Source organism: Sipha flava, unplaced genomic scaffold (genome assembly GCF_003268045.1).
Source record: "Sipha flava isolate LNK unplaced genomic scaffold, YSA_version1 80_pilon_pilon, whole genome shotgun sequence".
NCBI classification, from domain to species: Eukaryota; Metazoa; Arthropoda; class Insecta; order Hemiptera; family Aphididae; genus Sipha; species Sipha flava.
The window spans coordinates 585,076-607,860 of NW_020273622.1; the positions used below are offsets into that span (position 1 = coordinate 585,076).

At 30.2% G+C, this 22,785-nt stretch overlaps 1 protein-coding gene across 1 annotated transcript; it reads right to left on the bottom strand.

Annotated features, from left to right (window-relative positions):
* Positions 1-228: 228 nt before the first annotated feature.
* LOC112693115 lies at positions 229-21,009 on the bottom strand. Its single transcript, XM_025568041.1, has 14 exons — positions 20,792-21,009; positions 11,158-11,381; positions 10,145-10,386; positions 9,953-10,079; positions 9,628-9,891; positions 9,287-9,570; positions 8,735-8,913; positions 7,725-8,054; positions 2,400-2,626; positions 1,813-1,994; positions 1,627-1,753; positions 1,283-1,546; positions 936-1,219; positions 229-688 (listed from the first exon to the last, which is right to left on the bottom strand). Exons 2-14 carry the CDS (start codon positions 11,360-11,362, stop codon positions 512-514), a joined length of 2,892 nt encoding a protein of 963 aa, XP_025423826.1. The 5' UTR covers positions 11,363-11,381; positions 20,792-21,009; the 3' UTR covers positions 229-511.
* Between the last annotated feature and the right edge of the window lie 1,776 nt (positions 21,010-22,785).

The window sequence follows — 22,785 nt, forward strand, 5'->3', positions numbered from 1 at the left end:
TCTAGTATGTATTTTAAAATAAACTGCGTATTGTGTAATAATTACTTAAAACTATCTAAAAATAGTCTGTGTAAGAGTTTACACCATATTTTTGGATGGTTAAAAGGGAAATTACACTATTTTTTAAATTCAGATAAAAAGATCATTTATGTAGAATTTACATGCAGATAAAATGATTTAAAATTAAAATAATCACAATTTGTTGATTGCTTTTATAAATGTCATAAATAGATTAGTGTATATATGGTTGCAAAATTAACATAAGTAAGCAAGAAAATTTTTATGATTGACAAAATTTTAAAATCTAAGTCTTACTAAAAAAGTTAAATTCACTATGATTAATTTCTTTACTGCCTTAATTTAAAATATATATTCAAGATAAAATAATGTTAAATAATAAAATAAAGTGATTAGAATATAGTCTTAATTGTTGTATGAAAAATGTGTTAAAAAGTTACTGAAAAACATCAAACACTACACGAACCCGGTGACATCAATCAATACCCTATGTCTATTTGCATCCTGCGTTATTTATTAATCCATCAAGTTGATCAACGAGCACTCGGCACTTGATTGATTTCGGATCAGGTTTTGTAGTTGAGAATTGGTTTTGTAGTTGACATGCCACTACCCAAAGTTTGTCTTTAACAATTTTCATACCAGTAGGAAACTGAAAATCTTGGTGATTCTATAAAATATCAAATATAGGTATATCATAAATAGTTTATATAACTCAAAATGTAATGTTCTATTACTACGCGTTACTCTTCAAGGGTAATTTATTATATAAAATATCATTGTTTCATTGCAAAATATGAATGTAAAACTCATTACGATTATAAAAACTATAGGAGTTCAAACCCAAAACGCTGTAGAAATACCGAAACATTAACCGATTGAAAAGAGTACAAAAATAATTTATATTTAAATATAACCTTATACATCTCGTGAGTATTTTCAATTGTTAATGCGTTCCTACTGTTCCAGCAGGACAAGCTGCTGTCCATAGATGCGTATATAAGTACTCCGTCGCACGTCATCACTTCAACACTAGATTGAGTCTTTCTGATTTCGGGGGACACGAAGAATTTGTTAGTACCATCAACTAAACCTTGTTGAAATAACGATTTATTTTGTAAGATACTGGTGTCCACCCATGACTCTCTCATGCTGGCGAACGAATGGAAGTAAAGTTTCCGACCGTTTTTTGTCCAAGGACCTACACGAGTAGAGTACATCTTAGCATCGGAATGTTATTAATAAAAACAATGAAAAACATTACTCAACGCTAATCCTAGAACACCGTCCGTCAATTCGAAGGTTACTCCTTCAACGTTGAAATGAGTATAAGTTGGATACGGATACAAATATGCTTGGTCCACTACCCAGCTATCGTCATTTAAGTAGTCGTATACAATCAATTTGAACGCAGTAGTGTCGGATATATAAGCGAATGTATTTGCACCCTTGGAATCTCTGACATCAACTTCGATGTTTGTTAACAAAGATAATGCTTCTATCTGTGACGGTGGGAATTTATAAATTCCTGTAACGATGAAAATTTAAGTCTGAGTTTAGTATTCAGAAACAAAAAAAAAAAACAAAAATTGGTTCCATTTTACTCACTTATGATTTTATCTTTATTGTTCAAATTGAATATTAAAAGTTTCGGAGGACACACGGAACGAGCTGTCGGATCGAATTGGTCTAATGTGCCAACATCAAGGACCCAAAATCGGCCAAGATGGTCAATCTAAAATTGTTTGAATTGACTTAGTTCTAAAGGTTAATTTATTAATTATATTTTCTTACTTTAGTTCTAAATACGGAGACAATAGTATCATCACAATTTAAATGGTTTTCCACTACCAAATTAGCTTTCCTGTTAGGAAATGGTCTTAATAGTGGTGATTTAGAATTTGTTCCTCGGACTAATTCAGCGATTGATGCTATATTTCCAGGTTTAGTACGAGGAACAGTCACAAACACTCGTTCTAAAAATACCCATTAAAAAGTATAAATATTAAAATTTGGATAGTTCTCGACTTGAAAGTAACAGCATTATAAAAATAATCTCACAACGTAACCTTATGGTTAATTAATTGCTATTTATCACATAAGCACCATAGGTTGCAGTATTTGAACTAAATTATAATTTTCATATAAAATTTACTTCATACATTAGGTATTTGTAATAATTTGAATTCAAAATTATATTTTCTTTTTTACAATCTCAGTTAGGAGTCAAATAAAAATGGCAAGTGTATTGATCTCTTATTACTACACTTCAAGATACATATTTAGTGCGCGCCCACTGTGCATATATTGTGTTCTGGCGCGTGTTTGTGTGACAAATGTAATTATTTCAGTGGTAATATTATTATTATGACATGCAGTACCTTCAAACACATCCACGTCTAGTATGACACAATTTTCCTGTATGAACTTTCCAGATTTAATAGCCAACTCTCGGTCTTGCTGACTGTCAAACAGATAGTCTACGTAAACCCAGCTGTACTTAACTTCCATCGCTCCGATGGCGGTGGTCGCAGCCGCGAAGAAAAACAACTGCGTTAATCCGAAGTGTGACATCATCATTATTATCATTGTTTCCGCATCACAATTACTGTAAAGGAAAATTAAAAACACCAATTTAAAATAATGTCATGTTACTTAATTCAACTATAATTTTAACGGGTTTTTTATCCTTCGGATATTTTAAGTTTTTTGTCCTTTTCACCGCTGGGCTAATATTATTATATTATATGGACATAAAGAATCAAAAATCTGCAAAACAAAGAATGTCCTGTTGTTTGTAAACAAAAACACTCGTCAGATAAATCTTTTACCAATCCTGTTCTGTAATAAAAAAAATTTAATTATTTTTTTTCTTTTTATTATATATATAAATTAACTATCCAGACGGTTTGTTCTTTGGGATGACACATTCATCCATGACTATTCACTTGTACTTTACATATTTTTAATCAAATCATCCGAACAAACTACATTTGTTTTACTTATTTATTTAGAAAGGCAAAATGCCCATTAGAAATTGAAAAAAACAATCAGGTCGGTAGCGTACAAATTTTTAAACTAAAGTTTAAGTGGTTAGGTCTAGGGGCGTATTTATGATGGGAGGGCGAGGGGGCCCGGGCCCCCTCTGGAATGAAAAACACCATTGTTAAAGATTGTAATTTTTAACATGAATAGATATTAATGCTGGGTTTAAAATTTTATATTTATGAAATATGTTTATTCTTTTAAGAAAATATGTGGTGAATTTTGATTGACTCTAATAAAAAATTTGTTTATTATAATGTAGTTTTTATACTTTTAAAAAATAATAAATTAAAAAATTGAGTTTCTTATTTCCCTGATGGTATAAAGACAGTCGAGAAGTCTAATAGTGTTAAAGTAATTTTTTTCGTAATAGTGTGCTTTCTCCTTCCCTTCCACCCAAAAATCAAATACATAATCGGCCCCCTCCGAAATGAAAACCTATATAAGACACTAGTTAGGTCATATATATACATAAATATACTTGTATATATGCTAATAATATGAACTAGGTTCAGCTTCAAAAAAGTGACTACATTTCCGTAATAATTTAAAAACCAATACGTACTTAATACTTTGGAAACACGTTTTTAAAAAAATACAAGATATATATTATAAAATGCAAAGAATTATAGCTGCAATATTTTATTTATTAAGTAAAATGTCAAAACAACTAATTTATGAATAAGATTTGATTTATGTGATTGGGATGGAATTTTTTATGGTTTGTTTTATACCTTTATATAATTGTATGACACTGTTCATTTAACAACTCATTTAACAACTAGAACTAAAATATCGAATGATTTTTTGGAAATTTTTTTATTAATAACGTGTACGTACTTATTGATAAATAATATATATATATATACGTATAGTCTAAAATATTGCACGGCTATTTATTGATAATTTTTACGCGCGTTTTCACGTCAAAACCGTGATGGTTGGTAAACACCGACGGCATATGTTATTAAGACTTTCTTATAATTTGAATATAACGGAAAACATGAAACGCAATGTAAAACACAGTGTGTATTTGACTCATTTTGCACGTGTTATACTTGTATTTAATACGTCAGACTAGATTGTGTTGTCACAATTAATATTTATTATAAGTATTATTTATATTATTTAAATAATTAAAAAAATTATAATATTTCGATTAAAAATGTCATCATAACGAATAATTTCGAATGAAAAACTATAAAAATTAATTGTTTGTCCTCTCATGGTCTGGGTCATGCTAAATGAATACATTGGTTGATCTATACAACAATTATAAGTCATATCTCTTGCAAACGCACTCTGAACATACACAAGTATTATTTCGGAACGTATTCGAGAAATTACTTCTAATAATTAAAAACCTAAATCAGTTTAGTTAATTATGAGTTTTTCGTTAAGTTTACCGTAATATTTGTAAATTTTGTAAATTTTTGTTAGCCAAAAACGATTTTTCACAATCTCTAGAAATTCGAATAATTACATTATTCTAAAGTATCAATTAAAAGAAATGAGATATATTTCTGAAGCAATATTTTTAAATAATTGAATTTTTATATTTTAACAACGTAAAAGTATTAAAAATATAATATATTTTACTTACACTTCAAAAGCTGTTGAGACTTCAGAGGATATATATATCTATACTGCCATGTATGACCACTAAGATCGACTATATACCTATGTAAATTATGTGAGCTGAATAAATATGAAAACAATGTTGGAATACATTTTATATTATTTCATCATTCAATAAAAATAAAATAATAATGGAATAGTAGAGGTAATTACAGACAACCGTACTTACCAAAATTAAATTATCAGTTAAAAACACTAGCTCAAATCTGATGTTATAAGCAACATATACCATACAGGTACAAAACGCAAATATACATAAATAAAATCTCTGAAAACCTCTGAAGTTGAATATTAAATTTTGTTGTTAATAAAAGAGTAGGGGAATAAGATGATTTATTTTGATAACGTTAGAAGATATGATATTGTAAATATTTAAAGCAACCTTCCGATTGGTTACTTTGGATCATAACTCTATTTTATATCTGTTTGCAATATTTTACATACCTACCTACATATAATAATTTTATCAAATATTTGATAGAAAACCCATTAAATGTGTACTTAAATATATATATGAATAAAATAATAAAATTAACTCTAGAAGTCCTTGAAATTAAAATATTCATAATAAATAATCGGTTATATATCTTGAAAGAAAGATATTCAATCAGGTTTTTCACTATGAAATACCTTATCGTGCGCACCATAATTATCTTCTGCTGTACGTAGCTATGTACCGTTATTCTTCCTTGGAGGAGATCAATTTCGCGTTATGGCGCTAATATATCCATGTGCACATACGTATTATAGCAATACTTCGGCTAATAAATCATGGTAGCCTTACATTTTTCCATTTTTTTGTATAGTCGAATATCAGCCATTATCAGTGTCACAACTGTCGAGGACGTAAGGATCTGGCTCTAGGCTCTAGGCCCCTGTTAAATTATAGTAATAATGATTCCAGAGCCAAACGATTTGGATCTGAATAGGTTTTCAAAATTGTTACTGTTGAAAATAACAAATAATGTTCAGACTTCAGACATTACTATTCAATAATGCAATAAAACATATTTTATTTGTCAGAAAAAATGCATATCACTCAAATGTACAGACAAATAATGGTACACGAAAAATTTCATGTTTACAGTTTTACAAAACCCATGTATACATTGTTACTATTTTAAACTATAAGCCACCACCAGTTACGCCTAGTGCACTTGTGCAATATTCCAAACGTTACGGTATTTAATTAACTATCGATTAGCATGATTATTTTTTTTTTTTTAATGCATCTGTAATTTCATACCATCTAATTAAATAATATGGTAACTAATGATACATTATTTTACATTAATTTAAAACCATAATTATTACGATTATTCAAAATCCAAAATATAACCATAACAATGTCTCGTATTTCGTATGACAATGGACTGAATAGATTAGTACTTCCGAGTAGTTCTAGAAAATGTATTTTTGATTTAGTCAAAATCTTAAATATTTCTAATGAAAACTTGAAAGATTTTTATACCACAATTATAATTAAATATCCAAATAAAATAACACTTTTATTAACTAAACATATATTTTGCGATAACTATGATCAGTGATGGCTGTTATAAATAATCAATTTGTACTTTAGTAGCATTCATGTTGGCAAATAATTAATATTATTAATTATTATATCATTAATTATTGACAGTTATATTCAAAACTTTAAGTATTTTGCATATATTAATATTATATGGCGAAATATTTTAAATTTATTCGCAAATAATTATATGTCATTTAAAACAGCGGTCGCCAACCGGTGGTCTGCAGAAAAATTTGAAGTTAGGTACTTACAGAATCTTTTTATCGTTATTTCCCTAAAAAAAATAAGACCCTAGACATGGTATTATGAGGATAATAGATATATTGCAGCAAACAATGAAAATAACAAATTAAATATGACCGAAAAAAAATAACTCATCGATTTATTTAACGGTATTTATGTAAAAGCTATTTTAAGCTAAAAGTGGTCCGTAGATTTTAGAGTATGTATTTAGTAGTCCGTAAGGTCCAAGAGGTTGGTGATCGCTGATTTAAAATATAAGGTGTACATATATGCATGAATTAAGTAAATAATTAACAATTATTTAATCTACATTAATATTATATTGTACACATAAATTATGACACATAGTGTTATATATTAAAATTATGGTAACATTAAGTTATTTGTAAATAACTACAAATCATTTTGTAGTTTAAGCATATAGCATTTACATATTTAATTACATATGAGTAAATAAGTTAAAAATATTTGATGTAAGTTCATGATTTATTCAAAAACAGTTAAACAACCTAACCTATAAATAAATAACAAATTGTACAGTTTAACTAGTGAGCAATGCGTTTTATGATTATAACTGTTGCTCGTTTGTATGGAAACTTAATTAATATTTTCTATTAAAAGCCAGAAAAGTAATGCATAATAATCATTGACAATTTAACAATAACACAACGATTAATATAACAATAAGTGTATGAAACTAATTAAAATTCATTACATCCTTAATACGTTTTGATATTTATTGTAAGATTATATTAGATAGATTTAAACGAATAAAACCGAAAATATAAAGTTATGAAGGATGGGTAACTGAAATATGATAATTATTATCGAAATAAGATACGTTTAGTTATTACATACACACATGCGTGTACATTCCCGCATAGTTTGTCATTTATAGTCTACACAAACGTATGCAAAAACATATTTCATGTGTGAAATAATTTAGTCCATACTTGTTTCCATCACTTTGTACATAATATTCTTAGACTAACATGTTTTTATTTTTAATTATCTTTTAATTAAATCTAAAAATTTATATTTACATGCGTAACAGTTCCACTACGTTTCGTAGGTGGTGGAACGGCAGATTAACAAATTAAAAATCATAGAACTACTATAATACATGAGGTAATATTGTATGGATTTTAAAAATTGCAATGTAGAAGTTACAGTTTTTACGAATCACTTCTGAAAATTGACACTTTGACTCGTGATGATCAGTGTAGACAGCAATTGCGGATGTCACCTCAAAGAATCCGGTCCAAGTTTTATTCTGTTCCTCCGCCGAGTCTTGCTCAAACAGTCTGGGTTTGTTACTTGGCCGTCCACCATACTCATTCGACAATCGTAAGATAATGAAGTCGGTTTACTAGATCCGTGTAAGTTTACGTTCCCGGTCAACACTACCGCTTTATTAGGTGTCTTCTGACCCGCGGAGCCCTTGTCTTCAAACACCCTAGATATCCTAGAATAGCTCCATGGTCCTGCGTTTGGTACCGCACGCCACTCGCGCAACAAGTTACCATCGAAAGATTCAATGAGAAACTCGTCTTCGTCTTCAGCGTTGAATTTCACCCTATTAAAACAAATAAAATCTATTAATTTGATTACTTGGTGTTAACGACGAGTGTACATAATATACCACCGTAGAAGAAACCAATCCAAAGACTTGAAGCATTGTTTCTATTATTTTCTTTTTTTTTTTTTTAAAAAAAAAAAAACAACAAATAAATTGCAATAAAATATATTTACAGCCAATTATTCTAAATAAATAATTAAAATATAAACAAACTAATTAAATATTTTGATATTTACAATATTGATAATAAATAATAAATACTAATACTATAGTTAATCAATAAAATATTACTAGGTACGTGAGAATAATTTGTTAATCCTTGAAACAATTAATTAATAATTTTTAATATTTACATTTGTTTTATACATTTTACCAAAAAATGTGATTCATTTTAAATATTTGTGTCAAGGTCCGATAATTTTGTATGACCCATATAATACATGTGTGTAACCAATTGTTTTTTGCTTTAATCACAAATAAAAGTGTGACATTTACATTATAGTGTGTAAACATCTTAGACGTAAAAACGCCGTAATAATTTTAAATAACTATAAGCGATTATCCCTTGAACCACCAAATATTTACAAATTACAAGCTTTTTCCGCAGACTTTTATTTTATCACTTGGAAAATGTAATCTTAGTGTCGAGAGAATATTTTGAGTTGATTGGTGCTGACCTCTTATCGCATCCAGTGCCTTTTACCAATTCATCGACTTGGCCAACGAGCACCCGGTACTTGATTGATTTACGATTTGTGGCCATAGATGTAAAATGATTTTGAAGTTGACATGAAACTGCCCATACTTTGTCACCAATTAATTTCATACCACTGGGAAATTGAAAATTTTCATCGCTCTAAAAAATATCAAAAGCTTTTACATTTAAATTCACTGAGTACCTGTAAAGTTAGTGGAAACTTTTGCAAGGTTATTAAACTATATTTTCAAATTTGAAACTTATTAATAAATCATAAGTAAATAAATATACGGTTTAATACTCAAAACACCAAAATATGCCCGATTCAGTAAAAAATAACGTAAAAAAGTTATAAAATATGATTTAAAACTTTTAAAGTTTCTGAAATTCCAGTCTTATTTATTAATATCTAGAATGGAAAAAAAAAGATATGTTTGTATTATATATAAAATTGCAAAATGAAATTTAAAAAAAAAAATTGTTCAACATCTTAATTTTTTAAAATGTGACCTTAAAAATAATGCCTAGGTACCTTATAAATCGGATAAATATTTTTAGTCGTAAATGGATCCTGACTGTTCCAACAAGACAAACTATTGTCCATAGATGCGTAAATAAGAATTCCATCGTTCGTCATAACTTCAACACTTGACTGAATATCTCTGACTTCAGAAGAAACAAAGAATGTACCGGAACCATCGATTAAACCATTTTGGAAAATCGATTTATTTTGCAAGACGTTGGTGTATACCCAAGATTCTCTGGTGCTAGCGAACGAATGGAAATATAATTTCCGATTGTTTTCTTTTAATGGGCCTAAACAATCATATTTTTGAACATTGGAACATAAACAATATACACGATCAATTTTACCCAATGCTAACGCTATAACTCCGTCCATTAGGTCGAAAGCTACTCCGTTAATATTGAAATGAGCCTTATTTGGATACGGATAAAAGTACGCTTGGTCTACTACCCAGCTATCGTCGTTTTTATAATCATACACAACGAGTTTGTACGCAGTGGTGTCAGCTATGTAAGCAAAAGTATTTCGACCCTTGGTATCTCTTACATCAATTTCGATGTTGGTAAACAACGAAAGTTCTCTAACCTGTGACGGTGGAAATTTATAAGCTCCTGTAACAACAAAAATTGGAGTTTAATATGTGCAAACGAAAATTGATTTCGTTTTGCTCACTTATAACTTCATCATTATTTTTCAAATCAAATACCAGGAGTTTCGGAGAACATACAGAACGAGCTGTCGTTTCGAATTGGTCTAACGTACCTACATCCACCACCCAAAATCGGCCGAGATTATCGATCTAAAATCGTTCAAATCAATCGCATTAAAAAATGTAACGGTTCAGTTATAGTTTTATTTGCTTACTTTAGTCCTAAACACGGATACAATAGTGTCGTCGCAATGTAATTTGTTTTCGACAATGGTATTGGCCTTCCAGTTGGGGTATGGTTTCAACAGAACGGATTGAGGCCGATCTCCTGGGACTATTTCTGCCAACGACGCAGGATTTCCTGGTTTAATACGAGGAACAGTAACGAACACTCGTTCCTTGGGAAGAGAACTGGGTTTCGAACCTGTATTGTGATAGAATTTTGTTTCGGACGTACCTAAAAATACATAGACATCGAAACGTGGATAACCATTATGACAGTATGAAGTTCGTGTACAGATTATGTAAATATTGACGGGACTAACACGATTGCAAAATCTGAGCTAAGCTTAAAACAACGATTTTTTTTTTTCTGTAAAAATAGACTTGAATTTCATTCTGTTCATCACTCGTATCGTAAACGTTCGTACACATAAAAGCTCACGGTTATACGAAACAATCGGGTACAACTAATCTGTTAGGATCGATCGCCTCCGGTTGACCGCAATATTCTTATAAGCGAAATGGGCGTGAAAACGGAATAAAAAAAAAAAAAAAATATTGAAAAAACAAGATCGGGAAACGAATAGCACGGGAGAGGGGGAAAAAACCAATACCGAGTAGAATGTGTTTTTCTATATTCAGCACGAATTACATATATCTATGTGTGTGTGAATATGCGTGCAAGAAATGTGTAACGATAATGTTTTTTGTTGGATACGTGTTTGTTTGAGGCGCGCGCGGAACCGGTGGAATTTTGAAATAAAAGTATCGGTTGCGAACGTGCGCTCCTAAACGTTTTTCGCGTACTTCTTTCCGCTACGATTCTGCACAGCACGGTATAACGACCGCGGGTTAGAAAAGTCAACTGTGCGTGAACGAGCGCGCGCGGGCGTTTTGCGATTTCGAAACCGGCGTTCGGGTTCTTGACAGCGCCGATCGTCCAATCGCCGGTCGTCCGCGACCCGTGGAAATCGCGTTCACGTTTTCCGGCGGCGTTCGCGCTTACCTTGGAACCTGTCCACGTCCAGCACGACGCAATTTTCCGGTATGAACCTTCTGGACTTGACGGCCGTGTCCCGGTGCTGGGGGCTGGGGAACGTGTAGTCCACGTACACCCAGCTGTACTCGACGTCCATCAGGTCGGCGGCAACCGTGACCGCGCACACCAGCACCAGCAGCGACCGCGTTGATCTACAGTAGTATGGCACCATCGTTGTTTCTATGCGCTGACTGAAACGAGTGGGCAAAAGGTGAAAAAAAAAAAAACAATAACACACGATTACAACAATATAAATACAACCGCCCGGGTTGTTTGCCGTTATAAAACGATTTTCGCTGTCCGTCCATCTCTCTCTGTGTCTGTCCTTATCAAATCGGTTTTGTCCGTCGCGCCGGCGTCGTCAATGCGGCACGCCGACGGGAAAAGAAAAACGTTTAACTGCGCAACGGACCGTGGTACCGGAACCGACCGGACAAATGGATTTTCGACCGACCGCGGTAGATTATACCGTAGACGAGTGGGTAAGGTGAAGGTGACCGAAGTTTAACGAGTCGAATTTGAATATCTTCCCGTGCGCGAAACGTGCGGACACGCACGCTAACGTACGTATGTTTTAAATGTATTCGGTCGGACTCGCTTTATCAAACGTTCTTTCCGGCTAAAGTCATCGAGGGTCGGCAAACATCCATATCTTCGGATAACAGTCGTGATCGCATTATAGTTCTTACACGAGTTCGCAAGAAATGCGACGGCAAAACGAGAGTCGTGCGAATTTCGGAATATTTATGTTTTTAAACCGAGTACGTTTAACCATTCGAACGATTCTATTGCAATTTTTTTCTTTTTTTTTTCCCCACCCCCGTTTCCAATAAGAATTATTTGTGCAAATCCGATACAGTTTATAGTATATCAGTAGTAACAATAATAATAAACGGTTAAATAGGAGATTATTGCTGAAATTCCATTGCGGGTATGGACAGCTAGTTTTTTTTATAGTCTTTTATTTAACAACCTCGCGCTATTTTTTGCACTAGGAAATGCCTATTACACGCATAAAGTAAACAATTTTAATTGCAAAACATTATGAGTCGAAGGTTGAAATAAAATGGTTTATGATTCAAATAATTTTTTAGTTATAATTCCGGATGGCTGTATGCAATAGCGGCTATTTTCTCTTCTTTAAATTCTGTTTTGTGCTCTTACAAAACGTTTTCAAATACATTTAGAACTAAAAATAAATTATATATTAAACTTATGTTTTCGTTATGTATTTTAAGGCTTAGCGTGTGTGTATATGAATTAAAATACAAAACGTACGAATGCTGTTTAATCCAAGAAACATCGAATATAATTAAAAAAAAAAAAATTAACTATAGATAAGTATTTTAATTTCACTATAATTCATTATCAAATTTTCAATCAGCTTAGAAATTTGAACCAAATAAAAATAACCTCCTCTGTGTTCTATGACCGTGACCATAAAATGTGCAAATAAAATGTTACACAATATTTATATTTATTTGGTGTAATATGTAAAGCAATCACAATTATAACTTAATTTGATTACCCGTTATGCTATTGTAATCATTAACTACGATTGATTAATTTGGAACAAAATGAATCAAGGGCGTTCTATAGTTGTTAATATAAAATTATCGAATACATTTAATTTATAAGTATCAACAATTAGGATCAGTAGTTATACATCCTAAGTTCAATAATCCAAATTTAATAAAAGTATTATAATGTAATGATTAAGCCTTATAATATATACAATTATAACATGATTTATTTCTATTTTTTCTTAAAATTTTCAGACAATTTTTAAGTTATCTTATTGTTGAATTTTAGAACTATTTTGCTTACTTTTTTACACGCTGATGTTTGTTCGTAAATTAGAATTAGAAATCATTAATAAGTAAATTGTGTATGAATAATTAATTTCATAATATGATTTTAAACCTACTATATAATAAACGTTTTGGTTGAATAAATATTATAATATTGAACTTCAAGATTTATCAGTTAACCTTGGAATAATAAAAATAATTAAAAAATAATTAAAAAGAAATTATTTATTAATTTGATTAATAATGCTAATCAAGGTATTTTCCAGTAAAACATTTATGAACAATAATTTCATCATTCTCTTGAATTTTAATAAAAAAAGTATGAAAACAACTTAATTCCAGCTCAAGTAAAGACACTATATTACACTACGTACAATTTACGTATTGTAATAATATATAAATAAATTATTTATTTATTGCATATGCTAGAATAGTTTTTCTTTAACTTTAAGAACTGCAGCTGAGTAGTTTATAACCCCCGACAGGAATTTTCAAAATTATAGACAATTTATCGGATGATTTGTTTGTAATTAATTTGAAAATCATTATTAATAATCAAATTAATATTATTAATTAGATTAATTAACAGTATAATGAAAATTTATTACAATTTTCTAAACTGATAATATAATTGTATATATGAAGATAGTGAAGAATCTTATAAAAAATAATTTATTTTTACTTTTAATAGGTGCATTTAAAAAGACTAAATGGTTCATATATTTTTATTTGTGTGCAACACATATTCGTATTTAATTTGAATATTTTGGGTTCTGACTGAATAATTTTGCTATTTCTATGATTTAGTATTCGGGTAGTAAATCCGTACCAAAAAACTTCTATAATGCCCCCAAGCACTGATATCGTACACAAACGTGTTTTAAATTTAAGTGTCATTAAATGAATACTTTCTAAATTAATTCATATATATATATTATTTTACAAAATATATAAAATATAGAAATATATTTTACATATTTGATATTTTAATAAATAATATCGATCCGCTTAGTGATTTCTCGCTAATGAAAATAAAATTTGCACGGTCAAAGAGAAGTCCAAGGTGGATAACATGGTCAATCTCTAATTAAAGGAGTATATAAGACTTGTTTTTGAGAATTTTGAGAAGTAACCATGGTCAAAATTAATAATAATGATTAATAATAATTATATCATACTATTTTCTTCAATATTAAAAATGATTGTTAATCTTCAAAATAAATGGATTTCAATAATATTTATTATTATTTTTTTTACTGTCATTTTACTAGTACTTAGAAATGTTCCAGTGTGCAATCATTCTTTAATAAAAGACTAAGATAAAATCTATTTTTTAGAAAAAAATTATGTAGGATGTTTATTGAATATTTACCACTTATTTATGAGGTAATTGTCTCTGTGTATATAAATAAAAAACTATGGACTTAATACTACGTTTTTTTTTATTATATTTCACTACGTCGATCATCAAGAGATTGTTAGTACAAATATTCTAAAAATGTGAAGTATATATAACTCCAATTTATCGTTTAAAATATCAAAAAATTACTTATATTAAGTTTCTTTGGTGTCTGCAATTGCATACCATGCAAGTATTTCGTATACATTTTTTTTTTTTTTTGTGATTTTATAATTTTTTACTTTTTTTGTACTCGTATTATTTGATTCGATCAATATTACACTTTACAGTTAATACACGAAACGTTTAATTAAGTATACGATCCATAAAAATTTAGTAAAATATAATATTTCCTCGATGATCTTAACGTGAGTGTAATGATTCCTTATGATTTTTTCGATTTGCAATAAAATTGAGTAATTTATATCATATTGAATAATCTAATACATAGTACTGTAAGCAAACAAGATAGCAATGCCGCGAGTGTGTCGATCTTAATTTCTAACCAATAAGGAAAAAAAACGTCTTCTAGATCAGATAGTTGTTCGTGACTCGTCAATAAAGATGTACGACTTAATTATTTAATATCGGTGGTTTGAGGTTAAGGTAAACGTTTTAGAATGATGATAGTCAAGACTTGGAACTTTATGCGCTAAAAAGTTCTCAAATGTGTGTATATATATGCGTTAAAAATATCATAATATGCGGTAAAGTATCCATTAAAAATTTGAAAAATACGCAAAAATATATAATTTATTGGATAAAATACAATTTACATAAATTAAGCACTCGAGAAAAATAATAAAAATTAAATTAAAAATAAATAAACACTGCACACTTGTGGTATCTTCCTGTTATACAAGTTATACAAACTTTAATTATCTTTAGTATAAATGCAAAAATACTGATAACGATCCCTTTATATTATAGTACAATAATAATTTCTTGGTTAATTTCGATAAAAATTAATACGTTGGCGGTCACTATTACGATTTTTCAGTGCAATAGAGGTTATAATATCATTATTAATAGCACGGAAACAATAATAAAATAGCCATCGATGAATTTATTAATTTCTTCAAATTATATAAAATGTAGAATTTTGGTTGTCACATATCTAACACTTTTTGTTGAACTATAAATATGTAAAAAAAAAATTATTTCGATAAATCTATGAAATATGCTTATACAATTTCTTAAACCTAAGCGAATTCCTACAAAAAAAAAAAAGAATAAATAAAAAAAATATCCAAAATGATGCAACAAAAATGTTTGTATTCGAAATAAACGTACTCGAATTTCTATTGACATGTATCAATATGCACTTTCTCAACAAATATGCAAATGCTTAAAGTTTCGAGCCTTGGCGATAATGATTAATTATGTGAATATACCCAGTCGTGATTTTCACCTTCCGCGTAATAAATTACCTAACCTTCGAAAACATATAAACAAAATCTCAGTCACCACAGTCGTATTTCCGGCTATACACGTACATAATATCGTACAGTTAAACAAGTGGGTATTTTTGAAGTCTGTACCAAACAGTCAACTTCTAATCGGTCGAGTTAAATGATTGTTCGAACCGCGTTGGACCGTCTGCTTTTCATAAGTTATCGCGTTAAGAATAATCCGAACAGATATGCATGCTGTATAATATTATATAATTTCCGACGCCGATCATGTCGAAAACATCGTATTAAACTCAAGTGTAAAACTCGTCTCTAATTGCGTTAGAAAGATACACACATGTGTAATATGCACTGTATAGAATCGTGTTATACCGTGTATAATAATCACATTCGGCCGGCGTAGGTTTTTGTCTAACGCGGCAGTGAACGCATTGTGGATAACGTCCGTAAAAAGAAATCTCGATTAAACTAATAAGAAAAATACAAAAATAATACGACCACATTTCGTCAAGATTCCCAAAAATTACACAATTGCACCATAGATTTTCCTTTTCCTCGCGTTTTGTTCATTCAAAGAAAATCGCCACAAAATACGAACCTCTACGCATAGGTACCGCCGAGTTATCGATTCTCAGACGGGTCAACTATTACACACATACGCGTACAAATCAATTATTTATGTTCTGATCCGAGCCAACGAGCAATGTGCTAAACATTTATGTTATATTCTGTTAATATTCTTACGGTTGACAAAAAAATGCATCGTACGTTTCACGTGGCTTATGAAAAATTTGGTGGGATATCGAACATAAGCGTGTCCAAGAGGGGCCTTTGGGATTTTTCAAGTGAAACGAAAACCATTGAAATATTATGAAAATTGTTATATTTCCTTCAAGAGCGGTGCTCTTCAGGACATTTATTTTTTAACAAGATCAGTAGTATTTTCGTCTTTAGACATGCATGATTCTCCTGCACCGTCACGTATCATATTCTGACCACGTTAAAATACGTACCCGAACGTCCAAACAGGCAATTGTTTTTCTTGAACCGTAATGTAATCACTGTGGCTACATAGGCTATAATCAGGCATGGATCTAGAAATGAAAAAAAGTGGGGGGCCTAGTAAAGTGAGTTAACTGCCATAATTCGTTGCGCATGTCGATGTGTACGAAGTCTTTCTTACGTCTAATTGTTTAAATATTTTAAGTACCTGTGTCCCATATGATTCTACCACCATAGCCCCCCTTGTATCCGCGCTCGGCTATAGTTAACCGAGATCTGTACCAGGGAGATTCGTGAAAAAATGGGCTGGCAATGTTGTGTATGCTATTTGTATGCGTACAACGAAACAATAACGCTCACCGCGTGTCGAGCGACGAAATCGCATTTCTATTAATATTTGGATTGCGCGTTTAAATCATTTTTCCGCAGTGCGCGGCACGCGAGAAGGAAAACCCTATACTCGTAGGTTTTTCGTGTATTTATTTTGTTATTATTATTTTTTTTTTTTTTCACCAATACCAGCAGCAATCGGACCGTTTACAGTGTCTGCCGTACCGCCGCCACAACGTTACAAATGACAGACGAAAATAATAGTTCACATCTCGCGTGCAGCACCGGTACACAAGTATGAAATGTTTTCGAACGGATGTAAAACTTTGCCGGGATATTATTATGAAACGCAACATTGTTAGCGGGGCATGAAAACAAAATACGTACACGCACAGTTACGTATGTAAATACATTTACGCACCGTAAAACATTATTATACGTCCAAACGAAAATAAAACATTTGTGGTACAGTTTTATAGCCGTGTCTGGATTATAAGACGGTAAATAGAAAAATCAATCGTTTACAATTGAACTTGACTAGGTGACTTGAATTAAAAGTATAAGAGTATTATAAAATTTCCATTCTATGTTGATATATCAGTAATTATATGATCAGGTAGGTTTATATATACTCGTCATTTCTCGTCCGGAGTTAAGCGAAGTAATTTTTTGTCGAAATATCACTAATTTTTTACCGTTATTATTTCGCTCGTGGCATAGGAATACGCTTAAAATATATTTAACAAATACATAAAAGTCGGCACACGAAACGCCCGTTTTACTCGCATAAATATTGCTCGATTAGTCGGTGACAGCCTTGTATATGTTTTCGGTCCCGGCAGACATGTAACATATATCATATTTTAAGTAATAATACAAATCGCCCGCCAACACTATGTAATATGTACTGCCATGAACACAATGCGACATATTATTTATTATTATTATCGTGTTATATACGTGTTGATTTCCCATATTGTGAAACAAACAAATCGATCTAGCACGTTATAAAGTATTATTTTTGATTAACTTCAGTCATATGCGATATTATGTCGCCGCTGTTGTACCCATATAATTGAAACCATTGACATTCAAGCCCATACATTTATATATTATCATTGATTATAAATACTATAGTATTTATAATCATCGATAGAGTGAGAAAACTGTTCTTATGAGACACCGTATACCCAATACAATAACGTGCAATTAGAGAGTTAAGTTGTCGAGTCAAAACCGTAAAACGAGAAAACTATGAGTTTCTTAACTTTACCTTTTGGAAGGGGGGCAAGAGTTAAATTAAAATAATTCACGTATCAGATATTATAATTGTAAAATTAATATCAACTCGTGTTGAAAACAAATAAGTCGTTTTAATTGTTAAATATACCTAATTGTGTGAGATTTTCGAACACCACGGTCGAAGTATCATCAAATTACAGAAAATCGATAGATGACATATTATAGTTATTTCGAAAAATGGTGATTGATTCAAGATTGATCGTCAATAAAATGTAATCGATGAGGCATAATTTATTTTCTCACACAACCACACCCGTCCCTTACAAAGTTATATAAATTTATTTTACTATTTACTGAAGAACTAGAACAGAAATTGAAGTCTATTGTTAGTAAATGTGACAACCACCGATGTTTGATTGTAATACTTGTGAAGTAGCAATATACTTAGCGACCCACCTACGACCCATCCGATTTTCAAGAGATCAAGGTCCCATTTGTGACATGTCTCCATGCCACTGTAGTTTATAGCATAATTATAACATGTACATGTGATCAGGGGTGGAATTAGGGGATGGAAGACGGGGATTCATCTCCAGGCTTAAAATTTTAAAGGGTGTAATTATTGTAATTATTAACAACTAATTTGATATTTTTAATTTTGTTAAATACTGTTATTGGGTTAAAACTCAATAAGTATGATTGTATATTAATTATTAGAAAGCAATTCTTGAGAAGAGTACTTGATTATTGGTCTATGATAGGGCGTAATTTTAACATTTTCCCTGGGCGTAAAAATTCCTAATTCAATCTTTGCATGTGATATTCATTACAAATTAAGAATTTCCAAATTTTACAACAAATAAAAATTATTTATGATACGCAATGTTTTTTTTCCTACCGAAAACTTTTAAAGTGCTATAATATGATCATGGTTTACCTAATTGATAAATAATAAAAATCAGTGATTCTAAACGATATACAGTATTGTCATTTCATTAAGTAAAACATTTTATGATTTAGCACAACATTAATATGCGTGACAATAATCGGTTCAGGGAATTTGGAAGTGTTGTTGAAAGAGATAAAAAACAAACAGCAACGTAAAAACCATTTTTTTCGCGACCGAAATGTTATCAAAACCAGCTACAGGAAACTATAATTATAATATTATCGGCGCTTTGAGAATTTGTTAATTGCCGTCCCACAGATGATGCGGAAGAAATTAGAAAATATCCAACGTTTACAACGTCTGATATAATAGTCTGTGAAAACTACTGTAGTCCATAATTACTTACATGTTATGAAGAAGTAGTAATAAAACGTAACGCTAGTCATATATTAGACACTCGTATTATTTTTGTAACAACTAGAGAGCACGTTTAGTGCATTGTATAAATTTACATATTTGTATAAAAAGTAGATGTTTTTAATAAAATTTTTGAATGTCTACACTACCGATTCACAAATATACCCATTACTAAAGAATTTTAGGTTGGGAAAGGAGCGTTTTTTTTCTTACCTGGGGCGCAAAATTCCTAAATACGTCTCTGATGAAGATACGTTTGAAATCAAATTGTTTGATAAGAAAATGTATTAAATTAAGAAACTTTTTATCATTTATATCGATCAAATTCTATGATTTTTTTTTACTATCAAATACTTGCCTAAATAAATGGACGTAGGCACTTGAAGTATCGCACAATATTGAAAATCTTTTTCTGTAATACTTTTTTTAAATTCTTTATACGTATTAAATATAAATATATAAAAATTATGCGTTTTTTACGAATTATGATTGTAATTACCAATGAATTTAATCAACTACATAAATTAATTCCATAGTTCCACCTAGTTACTAACAAATTATTTCTTTTAAATAGTATTGACATTCTAAAGAAGTTAACTCTAAATTACTAAAAATATACTAGAAACACTAAAACATCAAACAGTAATATATGAAAACGCTACATGATAAATAATATTAAAAATTTCAATTTTATTATTGATCAAATTTAACTGATAAATTGATCAGCATAAAAACTAATATGTTAGAGTTATTTATTTCGAATTTATTGGTGTACATTTTATTCGAATACCGTTCTTACTGTACGAGATTTGTTCTTAAATCTCCGACTTCAGTATTCACATATATGTAGTTTAAATAAATTAAATTTGCATTTTTATCTTTTTAACACCTGCGTTGAGAAAACACGATAATCTAAAACTTATCACTCGTAACCCTAGTAAGTAAAACAGGTCGAAAAATAATTTAATGCTAATTTGGTCTATTATAAGTAATGCAATATTTATTTAAATTACTAGATTATGATTCTATTTGCAGTGTAAACATGATATCACTAATTAAGTTACGATGTTCTGAATAATATTTTAGATTGTGGACTTACGTTTTATATTTGTATCAATTATTATGTGTGTTTAGTGGCACAATATTTTGGATAATTATCTAATTCCCACGTTAAATCATACTTGTCCATGAAAAATAAAAATAAAATGAATTTGAAAACAACACGAAACACAGGAATCAGTTAAGTTACATTTACTCCAATTATATATTTTGTACATTATGTTTACTGCTATGTCGATTGCGTGGTACTAAATGACCGGCAACGCGGAGTCAGATGTCTGAACAAAACACGTTAATATACCTACTATTTTCCCTTCTTTTCGAATTAATCAACAATGAGTAGGGCTTGTTGTGCGATGCATAACCGACGGTATCACTGGAATATACTCACTATGACTTAATATCATTCTCCCACAGAACCACGATCAGTTGTTATTTGAAACATGTTTTTAGTTTCTTAAACTTCCGTGTTGCATCCTTTTACTCCGCAGTAGACGTTCATCGCGGTTATACGTCTTAACGGTGTACAAATCGGATGTGCTCAACATTTTTGAAAAGATTGATACCATCTGGTACTTACAATATTAATAAAAACACCAGTAGACCGCAGTAAAGACTAAAGATCGGACTTCATATTATCCGCAATATAAGCATACGTTACATTGAATTTACTGCCATTATTTATAATGAGATTCTTCAATCTTATCTAATGTATATATTTTTTGATTGAAAGCGATTAAGTAATTATAATGAATACATACTTTATTTTATATTATAAAATTATATTTTCGATTTTATTAAATTGCAGCGGACTGGATTGAACACCTTTGGTTTTAAATTTTTTTTTAATTCTATCCGCAGATCACGGATTATGATAATGATTAACGGTGCCCGTATTCTTGATTTCAGTACAAGTTTGATTTTAATTTATCTAAAAACTGGTTTTACAAAAACATTTCTATTACTTATTAGCTTGCTGTGAAAATATGTATACGAGTTTTTAAAAAGAATATATATGAAATAAACCAAACTATTATATTTTAAGTCAATGTAAAATTGGTCTTAAATCATATAATTAAGTCAACGTCATTCTCAACATTACATCGTTAACTGAACGCTGTAATATTTCCTGATATTTCATTAATGGACTTATTGAAGGGACCCGTTTGGCTAGAACGACATGACATTCGTGTTTCTAATTGCACCAGATCCAAGGACATTTTTTACATACCATTAAGTTGTACAAATTTTGGGAAAAATGCCCCTCCATCAAGGATGATGTCGATTTTCAATAATAATGTATAGTTCTTCGTACCTTTGTCAATTTCTATACCTCTTTTTACTTTTTATATAACCTTTAACATAGTACTATTCTTTGTTCAATTAATCTAGACATTAAATGAATGTAGTTTAAATCTTAATTTAATTGTCAGTGTTGTAATATTGTAATATTTTTCTCGAAAGCCGCATAGCGTATATTCAAATAAATAAATAAATATAAAATTTAATTCGTGTTCATATTGAAATAGAAAAAATTTAAAACTTTAATGGTTCAAATAACTTACGATCATATTTAAATGGTTCAAATTAATGTAAAAATAAATTATTTGACGGTTAAAATTTCATGATGATGGAATAATAGTAAAATTAGGTGATTAAAAATCAGATGTAACACGTGACGTGTCAGTGACAATAGATATCTGCAGTTCATTGATCTAAATAATTAACCAAGGACTACAAATATATTACAATATAAGACCCCGAATTTATAACTATGCAGAGGACACGTCTCAAGTGATAATTTTTACTCGGAGTCAAAAAGTTATAAATGTTTAAAAAAAAAATAATCGTCAAGGTAATTTGTTTCGTTTGTTTATTCAATGACAGAGTACTTTTTATTCTATTTCTTTAATATATCCATAAACTCCAAATCTTGTCAAAAAAAAAATTACCCATTTCCCGAAAAACCTATTTTTACACTTGGTAATGAATTAAAAAGATTAAAATATTTTCAATTCTTTGTGGGTCAATTTT